Raw genomic sequence first — 23,887 nt, forward strand, 5'->3', positions numbered from 1 at the left:
CGGCTCCGCGATACACCCCACGCCAGAAAAGAAGAACAACAGGTTCCCCATACCAAAGCCCCTGATCTAATCTATGTATTTTCTGAGGGAAGTCATTATACTGCGGCACGTTTAGTCTTTAGTGTGCACTATTTATAGTGCCTAATCATCCAAGATATCCAAGTGGGCCAGGATAGTCTCGTGACCAAAGTCATGCAATGGCTGAAAAGCTGCTTCCGAAAAGCTTTTAGAGATAACAGAGAACTAGCCCCGTTTCCCACAGTCATTTCTTCGAGGTCCAAGTACTTCTAAAAAACAACTTTATTCATCCTGATGTCTCCTCTAGATACAGTTGATTTTTCCTCTATACGATGACACATTTCCTCAAACTCCCACTCATGAATATTCCACCAAACAGTTATTTTTGGAATCAAAAGCCACTGGATAATGTAGGTAGATAATCTAGATGAATTGGAAACAGGTGAAAACCCAGTTGGACGGCCCACTGGGGCAGCTTCTCAGGCAGTGTCTCAAAGGGGATGGGTTTTAGCCCTCTGATGTCACTGCAGTCATGTCTCCTCGCCCTGGAAAATGAAACTCCAACTAAAAAAAGCTTGAAAAAAGTTTTCCAATATAAAACTTGATATCCTAACCATTTTTAGTGTACTTACTAAGAACACTCATCTTGCCAGGCATGGTAGGACATGCCTTTAATTTCTCGGGAGGTGGAGGCAGGCAGATCTCTGTGAGTTCAAGGTCAGCCTGGTCTACAGAGTGAGTTCCAGGACAGCCAGAGCTACACAGAGAAACCTTGTCTTGAAAAACAAACAAACAAACCCCACTCATCTTATTGTCAGCTACTACCACCACCCATTGCCAGAGCGCTACACTTGCCAAACTGAAACCTAACCTGTTAAACAATTCCCTCTTCTAGACATACATGGATCTATATAGGAAGGAAAAAAAAGACAAGATCTCCTGAGTAAATTGGGAGTGTGGCGGGCAAGAGAGAGGGTAGAAGGCAGGGGGGAGGGGGGAGTGGAGAAATATGTGTAGCTAAATAAAAACAATTTAAAAACTCTCTCTTCTTCCTCCCGAGTCCTGGACAACCACCATTCTACTTTCTTCCTCTGTGATTTTTGACTAGTGTCTCATGATGGAATCATACACTTTCCATCTTTTGGGCTGGCTTATTTCTCTCTGCATAATGTCTCTAAGGCTGTTCATGTTGGAATATGTATCCAGCTCCTTTAAAGCCCGAGTAATGTTCCACTGTGTGCATACATATGTGTGCATACATATTGTATGGAGGGGTACACCCTCCATATTTTGTCTATCTAGTTACCTATCAGTTACCTGCTGAGTTGTTCTCAATCCCCCCCCCCCCCACAGCGAGGCATACTATGTAGCCCAGAATAGCTCTAAATTCAAGTGCTGGGATTACAGATGAGGGCACACCATTTCTAAGAGAAAGAATAACCAATATTTGAAGTATTTCAGTGAGATTTTAGGAGCCTTGCATTTTTTATGACGATATTGGATCTGCAGCTTTCGTGTTCTACAAGAGTGATATGAGCTCTCACTGCTATTTTAACCTTGGTCTGATGAGTGAGCCTGGATGTCTTTTCAAATCTGAGTGACTATTGTCTTTGCTGTGAACTAGTTACGTTATTTTCCTTTCCTTATTTGGTGATAGAAATTATTAAAATCGTCACTCACAAGGACGTCGGTCATTCGGTAGAGTGCTTACCTATCCTGCACCAAGCCCCGGGCTCAGTTCCCAGCCCTGTGTAAAATGAGTCATGATGGTACAGTCATAAGCCACGCGTTGTGGCCATCATCTATAATTCCAGCACTAGGGAGGTAGAGACAGGGGGACCAAAAGGCCCCCGTTACCCTTGCCTACATAGCAAGTTCAGCCTCTGAGATCCCTGAGAGTCTGCCTCAACAGAACAAACAAAAATCAGTTATAATTGTGGCTTATCTTTTCACGTAATGATATCTTGTATATATTCCAATTTTAAAATAGTGAGAAATGGCCAGCCCTTTGTTATTGTGACAAATACCTGAGAAATGGTCAACCCGAAGGAGGAAGTATTTATGTTGGCTCAGGTTTCGGTCTATAGTGGGCTGGGTTCATTACTCGGGGCTTGGCACAAGGCTGACCATCTTGGCAGGGATCATTCCAGACAAGGATAACATACATCCCTCAAAGGCATGCCACCAGTGACTGGCTCCCTCTAACAAGGCTCAAAGTCCTAATATTTCACTAGCTCCCAACAATGCCATGGAATTGTGAATCAGTCAAGATTAAACTATTCATTAGGTCAGAGTCCTCACGATCCAACTTCCTCAAAGCCCCACCTCTGAACACTGCCTAGCATCATGAGATTTTGTGTGTGTGTGGGGGGATACTTAGTATCCACACAATACAATGCCCATCTCTATCTCCCCCTTTTGTTTTTCTTAAGAAGTTCTCTTTTATTCTCAAGTTCATAAAGGTATTTCATGTTTTCTCCAAAAGTTTTCTGCACATTTAGATATTTGATCTGCCTAAACCTGCTATTGAACAGAGTTTTTCTTTAATATGGATCATCAATTGCCCCAGTATTCACTTCCTTAGTGCTAGGATGACAGAGGTATGCCGCTATACCATGCTCTTTCTAGGTTGTAATTTTATTTGTGTATGTGTGTGTATTCGCGTGTGTGGTGCAAACGTGAGTGCCCATTTACGCCAGGAAGGTTAGAGGACAGCTTTGGGGATCCTCTTGTTTCACTGTCTTATTCTCTTAAGCCAGGTTCTCACTGAACGTGTTGCTGGCCTGGTAGCCAGCAAGCCCAAGCAATCCTGTCCTTGCTCCACAAAGTCCTGGGGTTACAGTGAATGCCTAGCCATGCTTGGCTTGTTCTGGGTGCAGAGGATTTGAACAGACATCCTCATGCTTCATCTGCAAGCAGTCTTACTACGAACCATCTCCCTAGTTCCTAGCCTATTAATTCTATAGAACTGGTCTGTTACTTTGTGTGTCAAGTATATACTCTGTCAATGACTCCAGCTTTACGAAGTCAGTGTTCACCCTAGCTAAGTAGGTAGTTGCCTGAAGATGGACAGTCTCATTAGCCTTCTTTTTAAGTCCCTTAAATAGATAACCATAAACAAGCCCCTGGCACTTTAAGATAGGGAGACACTCAACACAGCAAGCAGTCCTTATGATACCGAAATAGATAATAAAATAAAATAAAATAAAATGACTAACGCCTCCGGAGCCTCAATTTCATTTATAAAAACAAATCAATTAGTTAGCACATAATTTTTACATCCCTTGTCACTTTGGAAATTGTGACCCTGGCATTTTATTACTTTGAAGCCAGGCAGGTGTAATGGACTGGTGAGAGAAGAGAGCTAATGATACTATCCATGTGGAAAGCGGGGGACTCATGCATCAGCAAACGTGAAATGATAAGGGACACCACAGCAAGTAGTTGTGGCTGGACAGAAGCTGGCTACAATGACCTTCATGATGTTTTCTGGCACGTGGAGCGGCCGCATGTATTTGGAAGTGCCTTACTTTGAATCTCCAGCTGCCTGGGCATACAGCGCCACTGGCGATCCGGACCTGCCCGTCCAGCCCCAGGTACTCAGGACTTCGGAGAAGATTCCAGACCGGGTCAGAGGCCAGGTGGGAAGGGGGCAGCACGGGACGCGCGCGGGGACAGTGAGCAGCCTGCACCCCATCCCGGGCACCAGTGGTGCTTCTGGGAAACGTAGTCCTTTGCGGTGTGCGGCGCTCGGGGCTGCCGGATAAGGGACTACGATTCCCTTCGGTCTTGCGCAAGCTTTGTGCAGCGCGCTTGCGCAGTGTGGAGGACGATGCCGCTATAAAGGCTTGTTTTGCTCCGGGTCCGATGTTCGCGTGCGAGCCCGGGCGGTCCGCTCTCCCTTGGGGAGGTTGATGTGCAGGTAGGTGATGGCTCTCGCCTTTCCTGTGCAGTGTCCGGGCTGTCACGGGCTCTCTCCCTTGGGCTTCCCGGGCCGTGGTGGGCGGTGGGGAAATACTGGCGGGAGAAGCGGGGCCTGCCTCGTCCCAGTGTCGCGCGGTCCCCGGCTTGGGTGACGACCTGGCGGACTGAGCCGCGGTCCCGGTGTTAGAAGGCAGGAGGGGAGGTTTGGTGGGCGGTCACGGCCGGCTCTGCTCTCAGCGCGGCCACCAGGGGGAGCTGCGTCCGCTCTGGGTGAGTCTTGGCACCTGTGCTCTCCAGGCCCGGGCTGGCGTGGGAACGCCCTAGGGCCGGGGTGGCGGAGTTGGCCAGAGAGAAGGTGCCACCTACGATGTAAGTCATTATCTTTTTTTTTTTTTTTTTTTTTTGCGAGCTGCTGTGTGAATGCACGTGACATCAGCACGCACAGCGAATCCGTGGCAGAGCCGGGATGGGAGCCCAGGTCCCCAGTCATTGGTGCCCTTTTTGGTGCTGGCACGTACAGCTGCTAGTGGGTTTGTGTTTATCACACCTGGGTCGTGTGTTTTCGCACAGATGGGGAAGTCTCAATGCAGATAGGAACAGGGATGATCGGGGAAGTTTGAGTTCTGAAGGGAGACATGGATAGGTTTTACTGGGTACTGGAGTAAGTCAAAGGTGAGGGAGCTTGGAGGTACAGGTGGGTTCTGGGGGGCGTGGTAAGTGGGTATCCTTCAGCTTCCTTGCTGTAGCTACAGGGCCTGAAGGAGCTTCCTGAGGCGCTGGAAGCCTACTGATGGATGTTGTGATAACATCGCTTGGAAACACCAGCCTGTCTAGTTCCAGTTCTCTAGTCCTGCACAACGCCCCTCCCCCCCTGCAGAACCCGTCGCATCCTTAGGCTGGGCCAATGGCTACCCTTTAATCAGTGGAAAGAGAATTTTTAAGCAAAAGGCTGATCAGGTGACCCCAACCTTGTAAGTTTTAAGTCGGGGCATTAATGTGCGGGTCCCCACTTCGTTTATTCTTCTTTATCCCTTTATAGTACTGACTTAGACCGAAACATACCGGTTTTGCTAGTTCGCTGATACTTGGGCCTTAGCTTTGGTTTTGGCATCCCTGGAGACTGAACAGAACCTCTGACTTACATGCTTTATCACTGAGCCCAAGTTAGTATTATTTTTTTTTTTAAAGACTTCCGGTCAACTGCAAGGGAAAAGTTCAGAAAATAAGGAAGTGAAAAGTGTTTTGGGCTGGAGAGGGAGCCTGGTGTAGCAATCCTTCCTTAGTTGCTTGCTTTATATTCAGGCCTTGTTTCTTTCCCAAACCCGTCAGTCACCTTCCTACTGCTCCACCAGCTCCTGTGTCTCATCCTTGTCATACCCTAGACACAGAAGACGGTGTCCTTGTGTTTACTGTGGAGAAGCAGTAATTTTATGGCTACTCAGGTGTCTGCATATGCAGAGCTGTGCTTTTCTTTCTTTATTTGAAAGTAAAGCAGTGGAGTGTTCACGGTAATGGGACACTGTTTCCCACGCCTTTCATCTAGAAACCAGCTTTGTCTGGAAGGATAGGAGAGTTCAGGGTAGGTCACTACAGTCCTATCTTATCTCCGCAGCCAACAGTTGTTTCTCTCATGAAAGGGTCATTGCTACCACACTGTCTATGCTCTACAGGTTCTGCTTCATAATCCATTGATTGACACTGTCTGCCTCCTCTAGGGTCTTAGATACTGGAGACACTTTTTCTGTTTTTGGTGTGTTCGGTATCGTGAATGGGCTCCCTTAGCCGCCTCCTTCTCAAGCTCCCCTAACTCCCTCGAGCCTATTTTTAAAGTATCACTAACCTTCCTCTTTCAGATGACAGCGGGGCCCTTGGCAGATGCCAGGTCTGTTTATAGCTCAGCCTTCCTGAGACCTCTGTGACACAGGCACTGTTATTGCTTAGTAGGCTGGTTTTGTTTATAGTGTGTGTAGTCACTGGACTAGGTGCTGTCTCCCTCCACCCCCAGACAGGGCTTCTCTGTGTAGTCCTGGCTGTCTTGAACTCACTCTGTAGATCAGGCTGGGCTGAACTCACCGAGATCCTCCTGCCTCTGCCTCCAAGTGCTGGGATTAAAGGCATGAATCATCACCACTCACTGGAGATGCTATTTTTAAACAAACACCTTTTCTGTATCAAAATTCTGAAAAGTAGAAAGTCCAGCCCTCTTCGGAGATTCAAGGGGGTTTAATTTTTTTTTAAATCTCAAGAACAATAAATAGTTTCTTTTGATAATTTAAAGTGAATAATAGGGGCTTGGGATGTAGCTTTGTTGGCAGAGGGCTTGCCTGACGTGTGCAGGGCCCTGGGTTTGATCCCCAGCACCATATAAACTGGGGTACAGTCGTGCGATTTTACAGTCACAGTCCTTGGGATGTGGAGGCAAGGTCATCCTTCAAAAATGAGGGTTTGAGGCCAGCCTGGGCTACTTGAGTCTCTGTGTCAAAAACGAATTACAGTTGTCAAAATTTTGTGTTCCAAGAGGCACACCCTTTAGTGGCCGTCACAGCTTGGTTTGTGGACTACAGTATAGCATGGCCATACTTATAGAGGGACATGTATGTGTTTAGTTTTTAGGTGGCCAGAGGGCCAGTGAGCTGGCCTGCTGCCAAGTCCGAGGACTTGAGCTCTGTCTCCAGAACCAGAATGGCAGGAGAGAACCAACTCTTGTAAGCCGTTCTTTGATATCAGTGCACATGGTTGCACATGCTTGGTTCAGTTCCCTCTCTCTCGTGCACACACACAGTAAATAAATTAAAGTCAACCTTTTTTTTTTTTTTAAAGTGACCAGAATATTGACTTGAATTGGCCAGACAGGCAGTGCTGCAAAGCTATAGAGCTGGGTTTCAGGAAGAAGTGAAGAGACCTTGAAAAGGTAAAATGTAAACTGGGCCGGGAGGCAGTTGGATGTCTGTGAGTCTGTGAGTTTGAGGCCAGCCTGGTCTATAGAGTGAGTTGTAGGACAGCATGAGCTGCCCTGTCTTGAAGACAGAAACCCTGTCTCGAAAAACCAAAACAATTAAAAAAAGAAAAAAGAAAAAGGAAAAACAGAAAAGGTAATCTACATACAAGCTACGCCCACTCCCCCATCTGCTGAGGCAGGCAGATCTTTCTTCCTGCTTGCAGCCTGAGTTTCTCCCCCCCCAAAGAAACAGCTTCTGTCTCCCCTCTCCCTTCTCTCTCCTCTCTTCTCTCCCTTCTCCCCTCTTTTCCTTCTTCCCCTTCCCTTCCATACTTCCATAACCCACTAAATAAATATCCAATCTCACTCTGCATGGCGTGTCTCTCCATCTGTCTCGTCCGCTGCCGCCACGGGACCAGCAGCCTTTGGAGACCTGGGATATGGTCTCATGCACAGTCCCTGCCTGGGACTGGCTGCTCTTGGGACCCGCTGCCCCCCTGACTGCCACCACATGGCCTGCTGCCTGCCACTGCTCAGGGACCTGCAGCATTTCTGCCATTGCAGCTACTTGGGGATCCACAACATTTTTAATTAGTCCATTAGACATACATATTCATAACACACACACACACACACACACACACACACACACACACACACATATATTGTTTTTGTTTTTGGAGACCGGATTTTACCATGTAGCCCTGGCTGTCCTGGAACTTGCCCTGTAGATCATGCTATCTGGAACTCAGAGATCTACCTGACTATGCCTCCTGAGTGCTGGGATTAAAAGTATGCACCACCATTCCCATTTAAATTTAATTTATTGTTATTTGTGGTGATATTTTGTTTGTGATCTAACAAATAAAGCTTTCCTGAAGATCATAGTTAAGCCATTAGTTAGCCACAGAGGCCAGCGGTGGTGGCAAACACCTTGAATCCAGCACTCAGGAGGTAGAGGCTGATGGATCTCTGTTAGTTCAAGGCCAGCCTCAGGGACCCTAGATTACTCAAGTCTCAAAGAGAAACAGAACATGGTGGTGGTGGTTTACACCTTTAATCCCAGCACTAGGGAGGTGGAGACAGGAAGGGATAAGGCTGGGTGGAGAGAGGAATACAAGACGGGAGGAGACTTTGAGACATTCACTTAGGGGGTTTGAGGCGCTTGCCCCCTTTGGTCTGAGGATTTGGTAGAGGTAAAAGTCTCTCTAGTGACTGGCTCCACTTCTTTGGTGTTTCAGCATTTACCCTGATATCTTACTCCAGGTTTTTATTATTAAGACTAATTAGAATTTGTACTTACAGACTTAGTTATTGGTCCGGAGTGCTGGGATTAAAGGTGCTTGCTTTCACCGCTGGGTTGTTACTGTTTTTCTAATGACAGCTTTATTGAGATATAGTTTGTGTATTGTAGAATTCACCTTTAGAAGTGTACAAGTGTTGGTGGTGGTTTTGGTGTGCTCACAGACTTGTACAGTGTTACTGCTGTCTGACTTGAGAACTACATGGGGAATTTGTGTTTAAAGTTGTTACCCTCTTGTTTTTATTTTAGCTGTGTAACTCCTGAACTTTAAAATAACACCAGGTCATCTGTTAGGTAATTACAGAGATGCAGGGATGGGATTTATCATTGGTAGGTTAGGCATCTAGTCAAATTTGGTAGGCGAGAGGTGCTGGAGTCTGTATTGCATGCAAGAAGCTGAAAGGGCTTTCAGGACGCCTTTCCATACCATCTCACGGCTCCGTTCCTTAGATTCTCGGTCGAAGAAGGTATTCATTTACTAGTAGGCTTGTGGGGTTTTTATTTGTTTGTTTGGTTTTTTTTTGTTTTTTTTTTCTTTTTTCTTTTTTTGGTTTTTCGAGACAGGGTTTCTCTGCAGCTTTTTTAGAGCCTGTCCTGAAACTAGCTCTTGTAGACCAGGCTGGCCTCGAACTCACAGAGATCCGCCTGCCTCTGCCTCCCGAGTGCTGGGATTAAAGGCGTGCGCCACCACCACCCGGCTGTTTTTTGGTTTTTTGAGACAGGGTTTCTCTGTGGCTTTGGAGTCTGTCCTAGAACTAGCCCTTGTAGACCAGGCTGGCCTCGAACTCACAGAGATCCACCCGCCTCTGCCTCCCAAGTGCTGGGATTAAAGGTGTGCACCACCACCGCCCGGTTTAGGCTTGTGTTTTTTAAGTTTATTTTTTCCTAGGAGTTGGGAGAAGGTAATTTTTCTCTTCTTCCTCTTTTCCTCTTCTACTCCTTTACTCCCTTTCTCCTCATTTCTTCTTCTTCCTCTCCCTCTCCCTCCGTCCCCCCCTCCTTCTCCCTCTCCCTCCCTCCTGTTCTGGAAATCTTTTGTAGATCAGGCTGGCCACGAACTCGCAGAGACCCACCTACTTCTGCCTCTCAAGGAGTGTGGCACTGTGCTTGGCTAGGTCATTTTTTTTGACACTGGAGTGCTAACCTTTTTTTTTTTTTTAAAAGAGAAGTAGTGTTTGAAATAGTGCATGTGGCTGTGGCGGTGAGAAAGTGTCTGAACCTTTGTCTCTTCTTCCTGTTGTGAAGCATGTTGGCGTATGCTTCATCATGACCAGGAAATGTCTGCTTTTTGATTTCAGAAATTCTGCAGTGAGAGGAGGAGTGTGAGCTCTGGTACCCCACTTGGTGAAGATGAAGGATATTGACATGGGAAAGGAGTACATCATCCCCAGTCCTGGGTACAGAAGTGTCAGGGAGAGAAGCAGTGCAGCTGGGCCACACAGAGACCGTGAGGAATCCAGGTTCCAGAGGTCAAGACCGGTTAGTTCTTCCCTCCCCAGACTCCGTTCCTTACCTGCTTGTTGGACTATACCATGTCTTTTTTTTCATATGATACATATTTTATAATTTTATTTTTCTGTATTGGCTTTAGATCAGTGTTAAGAATTTATGATTCCTTAGACCTGGAGTATAGTTCAGTGGTAGAGGGATGCTTATTTAGCATGCACGAGGCCCTGGGTTCCATCCCCAGCACCACAAGAAAGAGCTGATTCAGTTCAATGGAATGAGAAGTTGTCACGTGCCATTCATTTGTCTGTTTCTTCTTAGTGTGTGTGTGTGTGTGTGTGCACTCCTGTGTGAGCGTGTGTTTGTGGGGTGTGTGTGAGAGGGTCACACTGTGTAGCCTGGTTAGCCTGGAACTCCCTATGTAGAACTTCCGTAGACATCTGCCTGCTTCTGTCTCCCAAGCTGCTGAGATTAAAGGCATGTGCCACCATGCCGGGCTCCTCTTTTTCATCTTCATACCTCCATTTTCGCACTTGTTGAAAATTCCTTGATTAAAAAGAGGAATGGTGATGTGGCAAGTGGTAGCTGCTTGCCTGGCATGTGTAAAGCCCTGGCTGGGTCAGTACCCGTTACTGAACAAAGAAAAAGACAGATAGGTCGGGGTGGGGGAGGACAGAGGGGATAGAACCCATTCGGCTTCTTTCATGTGCTACAGTTTGTTTTTTCTCCAGGCTTTGTTTTTTTGCGCTTAAAATAGGAATTATTTTGCCAGGCATGGTGTCTCATGCCTTTAATCCCAGCACTCAGAGGTAGAAGCAGGAGGATCTCCTAAGTCTGAAACCAGCTTGGTCTGCATAGCAAGTTTCAGGCCAGAGCTGATGCAGAGGGCATGGAAGGGAGCTGCTTACCAGCTGGCTCCACATGGCTTGCTCAGCCCACTTTCTTATAGAACCCAGGACCACCAGGCTAGGGATGGCACCACCCACCATGGGCTGGGCCCTCCCCCACTGATCACTAATTAAGAAAATGCCTCATAGCTGGATCTTATGGAGGTATTGTCTCAATTGAGGTTCCCTCTCAGATTACTTCAGCTTGAAGGTTGACATAAAACTGTCAGGCACCTTGTGTCTCAGCGAAGCAGAACAAAAGCATCGTTTGGAGATATTTACTCAGATTTCAGAGCAGTTGGAACAGTTATTCTAGATAGCTGTAGTATAATCATTTTAAGTTAGTGGGTGTGTTGCTTTTTATTTTCCTGGTTAAAAAAAAAAATTGTATCTTTTCTGGACTGGTAGAGAAGCCAGTAGTGTGGAAGGGTGTCTAGGTTTGGAAAGGTCAGGTTTCTGTTCAGGTCTTCATCATGTGAACACTTCTCAGGCCTCAGTCGCGTGGACGCCTGTCCGGTCTCCGTCACGTGGACGCCTGATGGGCCTCTGCCGCGTGGACGCCTGATGGGCCTCTGCCGCGTGGACGCCTGATGGGCCTCTGCCGCGTGGACGCCTGTCCGGCCTCTGCCGCGTGGACGCCTGTCCGGCCTCTGCCGCGTGGACGCCTGTCCGGCCTCTGCCGTGTGGACGCCTGTTGGGCCTCTGCCGCATGGACTCCCGTAGCACCTCTGCTGCGTGGACGCCCATCAGGCCTCTGCCATGTGAGCACTGGCAGCTGTGGGCTTGGGAGCTGACGCTGGTGTCTCATTAGCCTGAAGTGGCTTTGGTTCTTTGGTGGTTGAAAGTTGTTGCTTACTCACCAGTGTCTTCTTTGTCCCCACTGTGGTATAGAATGCCTTGTCGTTCAGTATCTACTGTTTGTTGATGCCAGTTTTATAACTGTGCATCTTTATTATGTAGTACAGTGGCTCTCAACCTTCTGAATGCTGTCACCCTTTCATACAATTCCTTCTGTTGGGGTGACCCCCAACTATAAAGTTATTTTTGTTGCTACCTCATAACTATAATTTTTGCTGCTCTTATGAACCATAACGTAAATATTTTTGGAGCTAGAGGTTTGCCCAAGGGTTCGTGACCCACACATTGAGAACTGCGGATGGAGATCTTGTGTTAATGAAATGTTTATTGAATGGACGGCTAGTGCTTGTCAGGACATCAGTACTCCAGTAGTGGAATCTAGAGAAGTTTTAAGGGTACATTGGAGCAGAGCGTTGAAGGGTGATGGGGGTGGTGAGGCAATGGAGATTCAGGAAAGGGCCTGGCATGTTGGACTTTGAATTACCTGCTTGTGCCATTGCATCTCTGTGCAGTAGGATTAAGTGAGATGACACACAGAAGACGTAGGAGTGGTGTGCGGTGTGGTCTGCCCTTAGATTAGTTGTCTATAGCATGGGGTGTGTGCTGGGACATTTCTGCTTGCCATGCCAGGAAGCCTTTTTTATGGGCGTAAGGAAACCATTGGAAATGAATGAGATTTTAAAAATCACTAATTTTGAGATAACTGAATTTGCATGCAATTATATAAAAAATAATAATGAAAACCACTACAGGATTGACAGTGGTCCAGCCCAATGGTTTATGAAAAGTTCAGCAGTTTGGGTTGGGGAGATGAGATGTTAATCCTGTTGTGATATCGGACTAAAATTACGCAAGATTTGATACTGGGGAAACCAAAAAAGCATGGAAGGGATTTTTTGCTGTTATTTTTCTATAACTGCATGTAAATAAATGAATAAAGTAGGGAGAATAGAGGGTGGCTTTCCCACCCTCAGCATAGGTGAGTTCACCTGTGGGCACACACACAAGTTGCTGTGTTCTTTGTTAGGGTGGTTAGGTCACTACATGCATGCAGTCATCCGTTTTTCCTGTGTGTTCTTACCCGTATTAGGGGTGATTGTCATTTTTATTTTAGCCAATCCCATAGATGCTTCTGAAGCCTCAGTTTGGTTTTTGTTTGCATTTCCTTAATGACTACTGGCCTTGAATTTAAAAAAAGAGATCTTAAGGTTTCCTTTTGTTTTGGCCCTAGTATTGAGATTGACCCTAGGATTTCTTGCATGCTAGGCCAGTACTACCCCTGTCTTTAGCCTTTACTAGGTGGACCTGGAACTTATCTCCCAAGTATCTATCTGGCTTGTGCTTACCAGGCCTTGCTCTCTTTTCTGTCCCTCTAGGAGTGACAGTATCATATAGCCCTGACTGGCATGCAACTTTTGATCTTCCTGCCTTAGCCTCCGAAATAATGGAATTAGAGGTGCATGACGCCACCTTGCCTCTGAGAATTCACTTTTGTTCCCCCCCCCTCCACCCCACGTAGCCAAGGCCAACCCTGAACTCACTGTGTAGCTGGGGCTGGTCTAATCTTCTGATACTCTTGCCTCTATTTCCTTAGTGCTAGAATTTCAGGCACGTGGCCAACACACTCAGCTGAGAAGAGACTTTTCTTTGTTTTCTGTTTTTGTTTGTTTTGTTTTGAGACAGGGTCTCTGTCCATAGTGCTGCTGTCCTGGAACTTGCAACCTCCTGAGAGCTGTGTATCACCATGCCTGGAGGAGAAGAGAGTTTTTTTAATTATATTTTTATTTTGGATCAGTCTTGAAATAATAGAGAAAAACCCTAGACAGAGGTGAGAGAGGGAATAAATATAGGGAGCGTCATGTAGGAGAAGCTAGGATCTGTTTTCAGATGCAGATGAGGAAGGAGGAATAGGAGGGGTTGAGGGGTACCTCTGGGGTGGCGACGAGTCTGAGATTGACTAAGTTTAAAATGGAAGAAAAAGAAAAATTGGAAGAAGAGAGAGTGAGTGATTTTGACCACTCCTGGGCCTTTGGCTAACATCCAATGTGAAGAGTGAGTGATTTTGACAGGAAACGTTGGAACCCATGATGCTAATGTCCAGTCCTCTCCATTTTGTTGAAGTGATTGGCTAGGGTGTGCAGTGGCTTTGCTGAATTTTTCTTCTGTCAATGAGAGGAACTGCCAATGAAGCCAGCTTTACTAAGTCGGCCAGGAAGTTTTTTTAAACAGAAGATTGGTAGTAAGTCTGTCAAATTTTAGGAACTCTTTCTTGTTTCCCAGTCTCTTAAATTTGCTATTTTCCTGATTTTCTTAACATTTTTGGCTTAAAATATTTAAGAAATACTTTAAAAAATTTCTGCTTAGTCTTGACTTAACAAAACCATAGTTTTTTTTTCAGCTTGCTTTTTAAGTACATTATAATGATGGTATAGCTGTTCAGTGTCTTTAGAAGTACACATATCATCTCCAGCCTTCTTGGCTACCTCCGGTCAAAGCCATGGTTTCCCAAATACATGCACTGGAATCTTGTCAGCAATGTCGGCTTGCTCATGGCAGAACCAGCATAATGACAGAAGTTTTCAGACTTGAAATGATATTAATGTTTTTAGGGACAAGAATACATTTTAAAAAGAAAGAAAACAAAACAAAACCCTGAACAGCTAGCCGATTGGGCAGAGCGCAGCTTCTTGCTACAACTTCGTGCGCATCAGGTCTGCATGGTCCTTAGAGAGCATCTGGGCCAGAGTTCTTAGGGGCTGGTCTGCCTGCACTCATCAGAAACGAAGAACAGTCTCTCTGCACAACGAAAGGCAGATGCACTTTGTTTTCCTAATCGGAAAAGAAGACTTTCTTGGCCACTGCTGACTTTCCTTCTCCAGTTAACACGTAAGCAGACCACAGCGCCATGCAGACGCCAGCGCAGAAAGGAGCAGGACAGCGCTGTGGAGGGGACCTGCGATGTCCTTGGCCCCTTCGCACAGTTCTTGGTAGTGTGTGATCAGATTTAACAGTCTGGGGAAATTGTTGATCAGTTACATTTAAATATCTTTAGTTTATTACAGATACTTGGAGATAATAAAGTCAAAATCTGCACTCTTTAGAACTATAAAGTTTGTGTGGGTTGCCACACATAATCCGAGTCTTAGCAGACATCCTTTACTCTCACGTGTTAGTGGTGTCTTCTGCGGCGGTCAGTGCCTTGAGTCTAGGAATGAGTGTTGGTTGGCATTGTCTGAGCTCAGCTGTAGGCTTCTTTGGACCCCTGCTGCACATTGTCTCTAGCCTGAAGCATGGTTCTTCCAGCACAGCCCTTTCTGGAGTTGTGTTCGTGTGTGCACATGTGAGTACGAGTGAGTGCAGGAGCTCTGGGGAGAGGCTGTGGTGGTGCTGGTGTTCAACCTGTGGCATTGCACACGTTAGGCAAGCACTCTGTGCCTCCCCAGTACTGATCATTTTTATTTTATTTTATAATGTGATATTTTCATTTATTTAGTAAGTCTGTTGATTTGAAGGAGAATGGTCCCCAGTTGGTAGAATTGTCTGGGGAGGATTCGAAGATCTGTCAGTGATGGGCGGCCAGTTAGCTCTTTCTCATTCTGCCTGTGGTTGTTGTCTCATGACAACTCTCAGTTGCTCCCCACCATGGAGACAGAAGAGTTCTAAGAAGACACACCTAGGCTCTGACTGCCATTGTACATTTGCCCTGAGCAAGATAAAGCTGTGTGTGTGTTGGGGGCTTTCCTGAACTTTGGTTGTATGCTGACTCTTCTTTATGGTTGCAGATTAAAGTCTGGGCCAGAGTTCATATGCCATCACGATTGTGCTATCTTTTCTCATTGGTGGACCTGTCCTCCCAGCCAGAGTATTCTGTATTACCTAGGAAGGTCACAAAGTCAGAATCTGAAAGCCCAGGGATCTTCATTTAGCACCGAGGCAGATTCTTAGCATTAGCTGTGGTTTCCATAGTTAGCTGTTCAAGATAATTTTGGCGAGTTCAAGTAGTAATTTAGGGATTAAGGATATAAGTAAGTCTAATCTCTTACAGAAATTACTCTACGCCATTTGTAAAGAAATAGGGGCTCATTATAGACACGTGTGAAGTATATAAGATTATATCAGAAAAATAAATCTCTCTACCCAGAGACAATAGAAAGCTTTCATATGACATTACAGTTTTAGGGAATTTGACCCTAAAAGCTTTTATGGGTGAGAGGCATGCGATTTTGTTCTGCTTTTGCTGCCTGTGAGTCAGCTCAGTTTAGGAAGGACAGCAAGATAAAAATTAGTATTTTATATCTCTGCATTTTTTTCTGGTTGGGTCTGCAGTTACTTAGTACACTTTCTTTAGTATAAGAACCCCTGTCCCTACCCCATTTTCTCCTTGTAAGCATCTGTAAGCTCTGTAAGGCTCAGGAGTCTCCTAAGCTTGCTGGGAATGAATGATACGGTAGCTGGCCTTGCCTCAGATACTGGTCTCAGTGCTGGCCCCAGTCTCCCAGGCAGAGATGGCCACAGTGCTGCTGCTGAGAAATGCTTGGGGATTGATTGTCTATGTCCACAGCTCACTGAGACTGAGTACCACAGGAAAAGAAAACTGTTTGAAGGAGCTTGATCTCTCTCTCTCTCTCTCTCTCTCTCTCTCTCTCTCTCTCTCTCTCTCTCGACAGAGTCTTACTATGTAATCCTAGATAGAACTCACTCTTTAGACCAGACTGGCCTCAAGCTCGGACAGATGTGGCCTCTGCCCCTGGAGTGCTGGGAGAAAAAAATGTGCGCCACCACACCAGGCATAGCTTCCTGTTCTTAAAGTAATTTTAAGTGCCACTGTCTATTGAGGTAACTTGGAAATTACAAATTGCCAGTGGAAACTTTTTCAGTAAGCTCTTGGTTCTGTGTTTGGTAGCTTCTGCTAGTGCAGTCTTATGTCAGTTGTAAGATAAATGGTCTCTCCAGAGCCTTTGCAATGGTTGGTTCTGTATGTTTCAAATGTGATGACATGCAGTTCTTTAGGTCCACTGAAGTCTGCTAATTCATAGAATTAAACTTGTCTAAGCTTTCCTTCCTCCATTTTAAACAGAGTTAGCTGTTTAGATGTTACTGTGCTCTCATGATTTAGGACTCTTTTCATGATTCTGGACGTGGATAATCCCACATTTGAGGCCAGCCTGGGCTCTGCAGTGAAAACATATTTCAGACACCAAGCAGATTATTTTCTGCATTCGTCATTCAAAGAATCAACCTGATCTTGGCAGAAATGATAGAAAATCTCGACTGACAAAGTCCACTCATGAAAATCTAAAGCAAGAGCAACTTCCAAATGTGTGCCCTTTACAAGACCTCGGCCTCAAGGCCAGACAGACGTCCCTGCAGCCTTACCTCCCTGAGGGTGTGGCTTGACAGGGTTTATCAGCAGACCTGAGTGGAGTGGTGTGATCTTCTCCAGATGGTATTTCTGGAGTTGGATGACTCAGACCAGAGCTGTCGACTTCTCTCTGAAATGTTAATTTTGCCTGCCTACAGTTTGGCCCAGTGTGTGGGACCATCAGAAGGAGCTTGGACAGCCAAAGTCAACAGTATAGACTGTGGTCCCTGAACTTGACGTTAAGATACGTTTGCTTTTGGAACAAATATTGCCCAAAGGATTTGTGTGCTATCTGTGTCAGAGAAATACTTGTATTTGGTTTTGAGAAGTAGGTACACAGTCTGGGTGCCGATAAAAACTGTCTGGGGCCATCGCTCAGCGGGCAAAGTGCCTGTCTTGCAAGTGTGAGGATCCGAATTTGATTCCCAGTACCCATGTGACAAGCCAGGTACAGCAGCAGCAAGGGAGACAGACAGGAGAATCCCTGGGGCTGACTGCCCAGTTGTGGGTCCTGAGGTACCTGCGCTTGACCCCTGGCTTCTACATGAAGGAAATTCTATTTTAGTGTTGCTACTGTTTTCCAAAGCTAAAAACTGAAAACCCTCAAGGAGTTTTCAGCAAGACCAACATTTGCAGGGCTAGAGAGATGACTGAGGTTAAGAGCACAGGACCTGAGTTCAATTCCCAGCAACCACATGGTGGCTGGCAACCATCTATAGTGAGATCTGGTGCCCTCTTCTGGCATGCAGTTATACATGCAGGTAGAACACTATATACAAGACCAACATTTGTAAGTTTTAGTAGCTCAATTAGTAGTTTTCAAGTGAAACTACATATTCAAGTCACTTGAAGAATGTTAAAAAGAGTAATAGGGCCCTGTTCTCAAAACACCAACTAGTTTCTGCAAGTGGAATGCAGGTATTGATGGAATTTTAAAGCTTCTTGGTTTAATTGCCCTGGAAACCCCCAAATCTCATGGAACAAAGGCAGTTCTCAACCCTATGTCAGTAGTTATCAACTGTGGGTTGCGGCCCCTCTCACAAGGGTTGAATATCAGATATCCTGCATATCAGATATTTACATTACAGTTCATAACTAGCAAAATTACTGTTAATGAAGTAGCAACGAAAATAATCGTGTGGTTGGTTGGGGCCACCACAGCATGAGGAACTGTGTTAAAGGGTTGCAGCATTAGGAAGGCTGAGAACCACTTCCCTAACCACTGAGCTCCAAGTAGTTTCTCATCCTGTGATTCATTTGCAGTTTAATCCTTTGAAACTTAATCGTGGTATTAACAAATTGAAATTGAGATCCCCCCCCCCCCCTGCCTCGAATCAAGCTTACACAACAACTTATAAGTTCTTCCTCATTATGGGGCAATACCAGCTTACAGCCTGCAGAAAATACCTATTTTACCATGCCAATACCATGTTCACTCTTTGGCTTATGTGTTTTCCCTTATTTGTGACTTGCACCAATAGGTGGGATGGCAGTGTGAGCTGACCTGGTTTCTTCCTCCCAGTATGCATACTTACTGGCTTGCTCAGCCTACCTTATACCCTCTAGGACCACCCCCAGCCCAGGGGTGCCACCACCGTGTGGTCGGCTCCACCACATCAGTCATGAGTCAAGAAAATGCTCCCCTGGCTTACCCACAGAACAGTGTGGTGGAGGCATTTCATGTGAGGTTCCCCTTCCAGAATGACTCCAGCCTGTGTCAAGTTGACATAAAAGCTAGCCAGCACAACTGTTAATCATAAGAAACTCTAAGGAGAAGTGTAATGGGCAAAAATCTCTAAAGTGATTTACCTTACAGCATTGGATGCTGACCATGCTGCTTGTGAGGCCACCTTTGACAATTCAGTAACAGGCCGAGTTCTATGTGCCAACTCAAGTAGACAGGTAGCCTTCCAGGCACTCTTACTCCCTCCCTTCCTCCCTCCCTTCCTTCCACCCTTTTTCCTTCCCTCCCTTCCTTCCTTCCATTCCCCCCTTCTTTCTTTTCATATTAGCATTCCAAAGTTCTTTCTAGAATCTAAACATCTGGTGCTTCTTGTTTGGAAGCAATCTATCTCTGAGATTCCCAGGTGCCTGGACATAGCAGGACCCTGTGTGCTTCAGAGGAGTGGATTTCAGGTGTCTGGATGTAGCAGGACCGTGTGTCCTTCAGAGGAGTGGATCCCAGGTGTCTGGACGTAGCAGGACCCTGTGTCCTTCAGAGGAGTGGATCCCAGGTGTCTGGATGTAACAGGACCGTGTGTCCTTCAGAGGAGTGGATCCCAGGTGCCTGGACATAGCAGGACCGTGTGTCCTTCAGAGGAGTGGATCCCAGGTGGCTGGACGTAGCAGGACCGTGTGTGCTTCAGAGGAGTAGATCCCAGGAGGCTGGACGTAGCAGGACCGTGTGTGCTTCAGAGGAGTGGATTTCAGGTGTCTGGACGTAGCAGGACCGTGTGTCCTTCAGAGGAGTGGATCCCAGGTGCCTGGACGTAGCAGGACCATGTGTGCTTCAGAGGAGTAGATCCCAGGTGTCTGGACGTAGCAGGACCCTGTGTCCTTCAGAGGAGTGGATCCCAGGTGTCTGGATGTAGCAGGACCGTGTGTCCTTCAGAGGAGTGGATCCCAGGTGTCTGGACGTAGCAGGACCATGTGTGCTTCAGAGGAGTAGATCCCAGGAGGCTGGACGTAGCAGGACCGTGTGTGCTTCAGAGGAGTGGATCCCAGGTGCCTGGACGTAGCAGGACCGTGTGTCCTTCAGAGGAGTGGATCCCAGGAGGCTGGACGTAGCAGGACCATGTGTGCTTCAGAGGAGTAGATCCCAGGTGGCTGGACGTAGCAGGGCCGTGTGTGCTTCAGAGGAGTGGCTGTTGAATCACATTTTCCTTGTCTGACATGGACAGTGGCTAATAACATGGCATGGCTGACCCTTTGGCAAGTGTTGTGGAAGAGTAACAGAAGTGAGGCAACAGTGGCAAATTTTGATTTTTAGATTAAAAAAAATCCTTTCTATTCCTTTACTATAGGACTCCCTATTCATATTTTATTATTACATAGAATATTGAGGATTAGTGTCATCTCAACCATGATGGCTTGCCTTTGTCAGGACAGATTGCAAGAGTGCACATTCTGAAACCCAGCCATCTTGTCACATGACTGATGTGTCACATGCCACCATGGCACTTAGAAAACCCACAGGAAACAGCCTTGCCTGTCAACTCCCTCTGAAGTTTTCAAAGTTTCTTTGCATTTGGTGTCTGCCTGTACAGGAAATAGTATAACTCTGAGAGAATGGAACATAGTCATTAAATGTGATCAAAGAAACAAAACCCATGCAATCTGCATTTTAAAATATTGTTGGGTCCTTTGCTTTTCTATTGGTAGGTTAAAAAGACCTTCAGAAGGTGTTTTATAATTACTCTTAGCCAAAAGCTAGTGAAGAAAATGAAGATAATGTGTTGTATACATCAGAATTGTCAAGTTTTCTTCCCATCATCTGGAACAGTCTCAAATATCATAGGTGCTCGGGAATTTGTAGTTACAAGAATGTGGTAAAAGATGAGACAGTTTCAGTTTCTTCTTAGTACTAGTGGGTGAGATACTGTGCTGCTAATCTTATGTCAACAAGCTGGAGTCAGTTGGGAAGAGGGAGCCTCACTGAGAAGATGCCTCCACCATATTGTACTATGAGCAAGCCTGTGGTCCATTTTCTTGGTTAACGATGAATGTGGGAGGGCCCAGCTCACAGTGGGCAATGCCATGCCCCCACTGGTTGCTCCTGGGTGCTATAAGAAAGCAGGCTGAGAAAATCATGAGGAGCAAACCTGTAAGCAGCACTCCTATGGCCTCTGCATCAGTTTTCCCTTCCAGGTTCCTTCCTTGAGCTCCTGTTATGACTTTCCTAGATGATGGACCATAAGCTTTGTGGTAGTTTGAATGGGAATGGCTCCATAGGTTCATAAATTTGAATGTTTGGCTCCCAACTGGTGAACTGTTAAGGAAGGATTAGAAAGTATGGCCTTATAAGAAGAGGTGTGGTGGTTTGAAGAAAACGGCTTTATTGAAGGAAGTGTGTCACTAGGGGTGGGCTTTGAGGTCTCATATGTTCAAGCCAGGCCCAGGGGCTCTGTCTTTCTGCTGCCTGTGGATCCAGATACAGAACTCTCAGCTCCTTCTTCAGCACCATGTCTGCTTGCATGCTACCATGCTTCCCACCTTGAAGGTAATGGACTAAACCTCTGAACTGTAAAGTTGACCCCAATGAAATGTTTTCTTTGTAAGAGTTGCCGTGGTTATGGTGTCTCTTCACTGGGATGGACTTTGAGGTTTTAAATTCCACACAGGCCAGTCTCTGTCTGTCTCTCTGTCTCTGTCTCTCTCTCTCTCTCTCTCTCTCTCTCTCTCTCTCTCTCTCTCTCTCTCTCTCTCTCTCTCTCTCTGCCTCCTGTCTAGATCAGGGTGTGAGTTCTCAGGTACTGCCCCAGCACCGTGTCACCTGCCTGCCTGCTGTAATGCTCCCTGTCATCATGGTCATGGACTCAGTCTCTGAACCTCTAAGCAAGCCTCCAGTTAAATGCTTTCTTTTGTAAGTTGCTTTGGTCATGATGTCTCTTCACAGCAATGGAATAGTAACGAAGACAAGCTTTAAGTGGAAATAAACCTGTTTCTCTCCAACCTTTTTTTGGTCAGAGTTATAACACAGCAACAGAAACCTTAACTAAGATAGAAATTGTTACCAGAAATGGGCTATTATTGTGTGATGTGGGAGAGTCTTCTGCTTGTGTTGATTTCATTCCTTAATAAAGAAACTGCCTTGGCCCATTTAATAGGCTCGCCTTTAGGTGGGTGGAGTAGACAGAACAGGAAGAAGGAAGTGAGGTAGATGGCTCAGTCAGATTGCCCCGCCTCTCCTTTCTGGGACAGTTGCCATGGAGCCAGCCACCAGGTCAGATGAAGCTCCAGCCCAAGATGGACGTATGCTAGAATCTTCCCGGTAAGGCACCACTTCGTGGTGCTACACAGATTATTAGATATGGGTTAAACAAGATGTGAGTAAAAGGCTGAAACTAATGGGCCAGGCAGTGTTTAAATGAATGCAGTTTGTGTGTTGTTATTTCGGGGCATAAGCTAGCCAGGCGGCTGGGAGCCTGGCGGGATGAAAGCAGGACTTCCCGTAGCTCCTCACTACAATTGTGACACATTGACCATATTGCTTTTGGGGAAGATTATGGGAGAACTTTGGAACTTTGGGGTAGGAAAGCTGTTGAGTGCTCAGAGCTCAGTGGGTTGTTCTGTGGGAGTTTGGAAGATAACGTTGAGAGCAGTGCAGGCGAGGGAGGCCTGACTTGTGAAGCTGTAGAGAGAGGTTTGAGAATCCTTTAGAGATTCCATTGAAGCCATAGTACACTTTGAGCTTTAAGAGTCTGTGGTTCTGGTCAGCAGTTGCCAAAAATACTTGCTGACTAATGAGACCAGAGGCATTAAAATGAAACTTTTGCTTTGCTGGAATAATCTGATCAGCTGGAGCCGAGAAGTTCATGGTGATTAGAAGAGCACAGTGTCGCCGGGCGGCGGTGGCGCACGCCTTTAATCCCAGCACTCGGGAGGCAGAGGCAGGCGGATCTCTGTGAGTTCGAGGCCAGCCTGGTCTACAAGAGCTAGTTCTAGGACAGGCTCTAGAAACTACAGGGGAACCCTGTCTCGAAAAACCAAAAAAAAAAAAAAAAAAAAAAAAAAAAGAAGAAGAGCACAGCGTCACTGCGGTGAAATCTGAGAGTATTTCCTCAAGGCCGGTATACAGAAGCCGTGGTTCAGGGCCAAGGCTGCACCTTATGCCAGAAGCTAAACTTGGTAATATGTAGCGTCATCTGGGTGATACTGGTTTTGAAGACATGAAGGGTTCATGGAGAATAGCTGATACTTGGCACTTTGTGGTCCTGAAGAGTTTAGGAGAGGTAATTGGTGAAGGTATAGCCTCAGTTGAGTAGAAGGCCCAGGAATGAAGTTGTCATGGAGAGAAGTTGAGGCTTGGTACCATGTGACAGTCAGAGTCCCAGAGGACAGTCCAGAGAGGTCATTGGCGAAGGTACAGCCCAGTTACATCAGGAGACCACAGTATTTTGGAGATGCCAGTACTATGGGATGACCACCAAGGCGTGGAGCAGCTGTGGAGTGGAGCTCAGAAGATTGTGAGTCCCTGAATTTTATGCTGTTGGATTTTGGTGTGATTGTGCCTGTGCCTGGTTCTTCCCTCTTGGACTAAGAAAGCTTGTACCTAGCTTATTTTTGATTTTACAGGAGCTCAGTTGTGAGACTTTGGATATTTTAGAGAGACTGAACTTTTGGAGTGTTTGAATTTGTAAATATTGTGGGACCTTTAAAGTTTGGAATCTGTTTTACATTGTGATAGTGACTTCTTAGGGACAGCAAGAAAAGAGCAGTTATGGTTTGAGTGATGGGGTGTGAAATTGACAGGGGGTCAGTTGTGCTGGCTAGTTTTATGTAAACTTGACATAAACTATAGTCGTTTGGGAAGAGGGAACCTCAACTGAGTAAGTTTCCTTGTGGGCAGGCCTGTGGGGCATTTTCTTGATTAATGTTGATATGGGAGGGTGCCTATCACTGTGGGTAGTGCCATGCCTGGCCTAGTGGTCCTGGATACTATAAGAAAACAGGCTGAACAAGCTGTGGGGGGCAAGCCAGTAATCAGCACTCCTCCATGGCCTTTGTTTCAATTTCTTTCCTGACTCCCCTGGATGATGGTCTACAAGCTATAAGCTGAAATACACCTTTTTCTCTTCAGTTTGTGTAGGAGGAGGAGCAGCGGGTTGCGTCCCGCCACCCGACTAGCTTATACCTGAAATAATCACATAGAAATTGTATTAATTAAATTACTGCCTGGCCCATTATATCTAGCCTCTTCTTGGCCAACTCTCACATCCTGATCTAACCCATTTCCACCAATCTGTGTATCACCATGAGGTCGTGGCTTACCGGGAAAGATTCTAACCAGCGTCAGTCTAAGGCAGGAGCTTCATGGCGTCTCTCTCTGTCTGCCTTCTTCCTCCCAGCATTCAATTTTCTTTTCCACGCCTACCTAAGCTCTTCCCTATCAAAAGGCCAAGGCAGTTTCTTTATTCAACCAATGAAAGCAA

The 23,887-nt window shown here is 46.1% G+C and overlaps 1 protein-coding gene across 8 annotated transcripts in view; it reads left to right on the forward strand.

The window, feature by feature from the left end:
* Positions 1 to 3,793: 3,793 nt before the first annotated feature.
* Positions 3,794 to 23,887, forward strand: part of Abcc5 (ATP binding cassette subfamily C member 5) — a 92,231-nt gene continuing 72,137 nt past the window's right edge. For 4 of the 8 annotated variants that reach the window (XM_038344821.1, XM_038344818.1, XM_038344819.1 and 1 more), the window contains exons 1-3: positions 3,795 to 3,940; positions 6,763 to 6,853; positions 9,482 to 9,662. In XM_038344821.1, the coding sequence (XP_038200749.1) occupies positions 9,534 to 9,662 (129 nt within the window). In that variant the 5' untranslated portion in view covers positions 3,795 to 3,940; positions 6,763 to 6,853; positions 9,482 to 9,533. Of the gene's footprint in view, positions 3,941 to 6,762; positions 6,854 to 9,481; positions 9,663 to 23,887 lie in introns of all 8 variants that reach the window. The other 4 variants (XM_038344813.2, XM_038344815.2, XM_038344814.2 and 1 more) reach the window with 3 other exon arrangements.

The sequence above is a fragment of the Arvicola amphibius genome, chromosome 10 (assembly GCF_903992535.2).
Source record: "Arvicola amphibius chromosome 10, mArvAmp1.2, whole genome shotgun sequence".
Classification (NCBI taxonomy): domain Eukaryota; kingdom Metazoa; phylum Chordata; class Mammalia; order Rodentia; family Cricetidae; genus Arvicola; species Arvicola amphibius.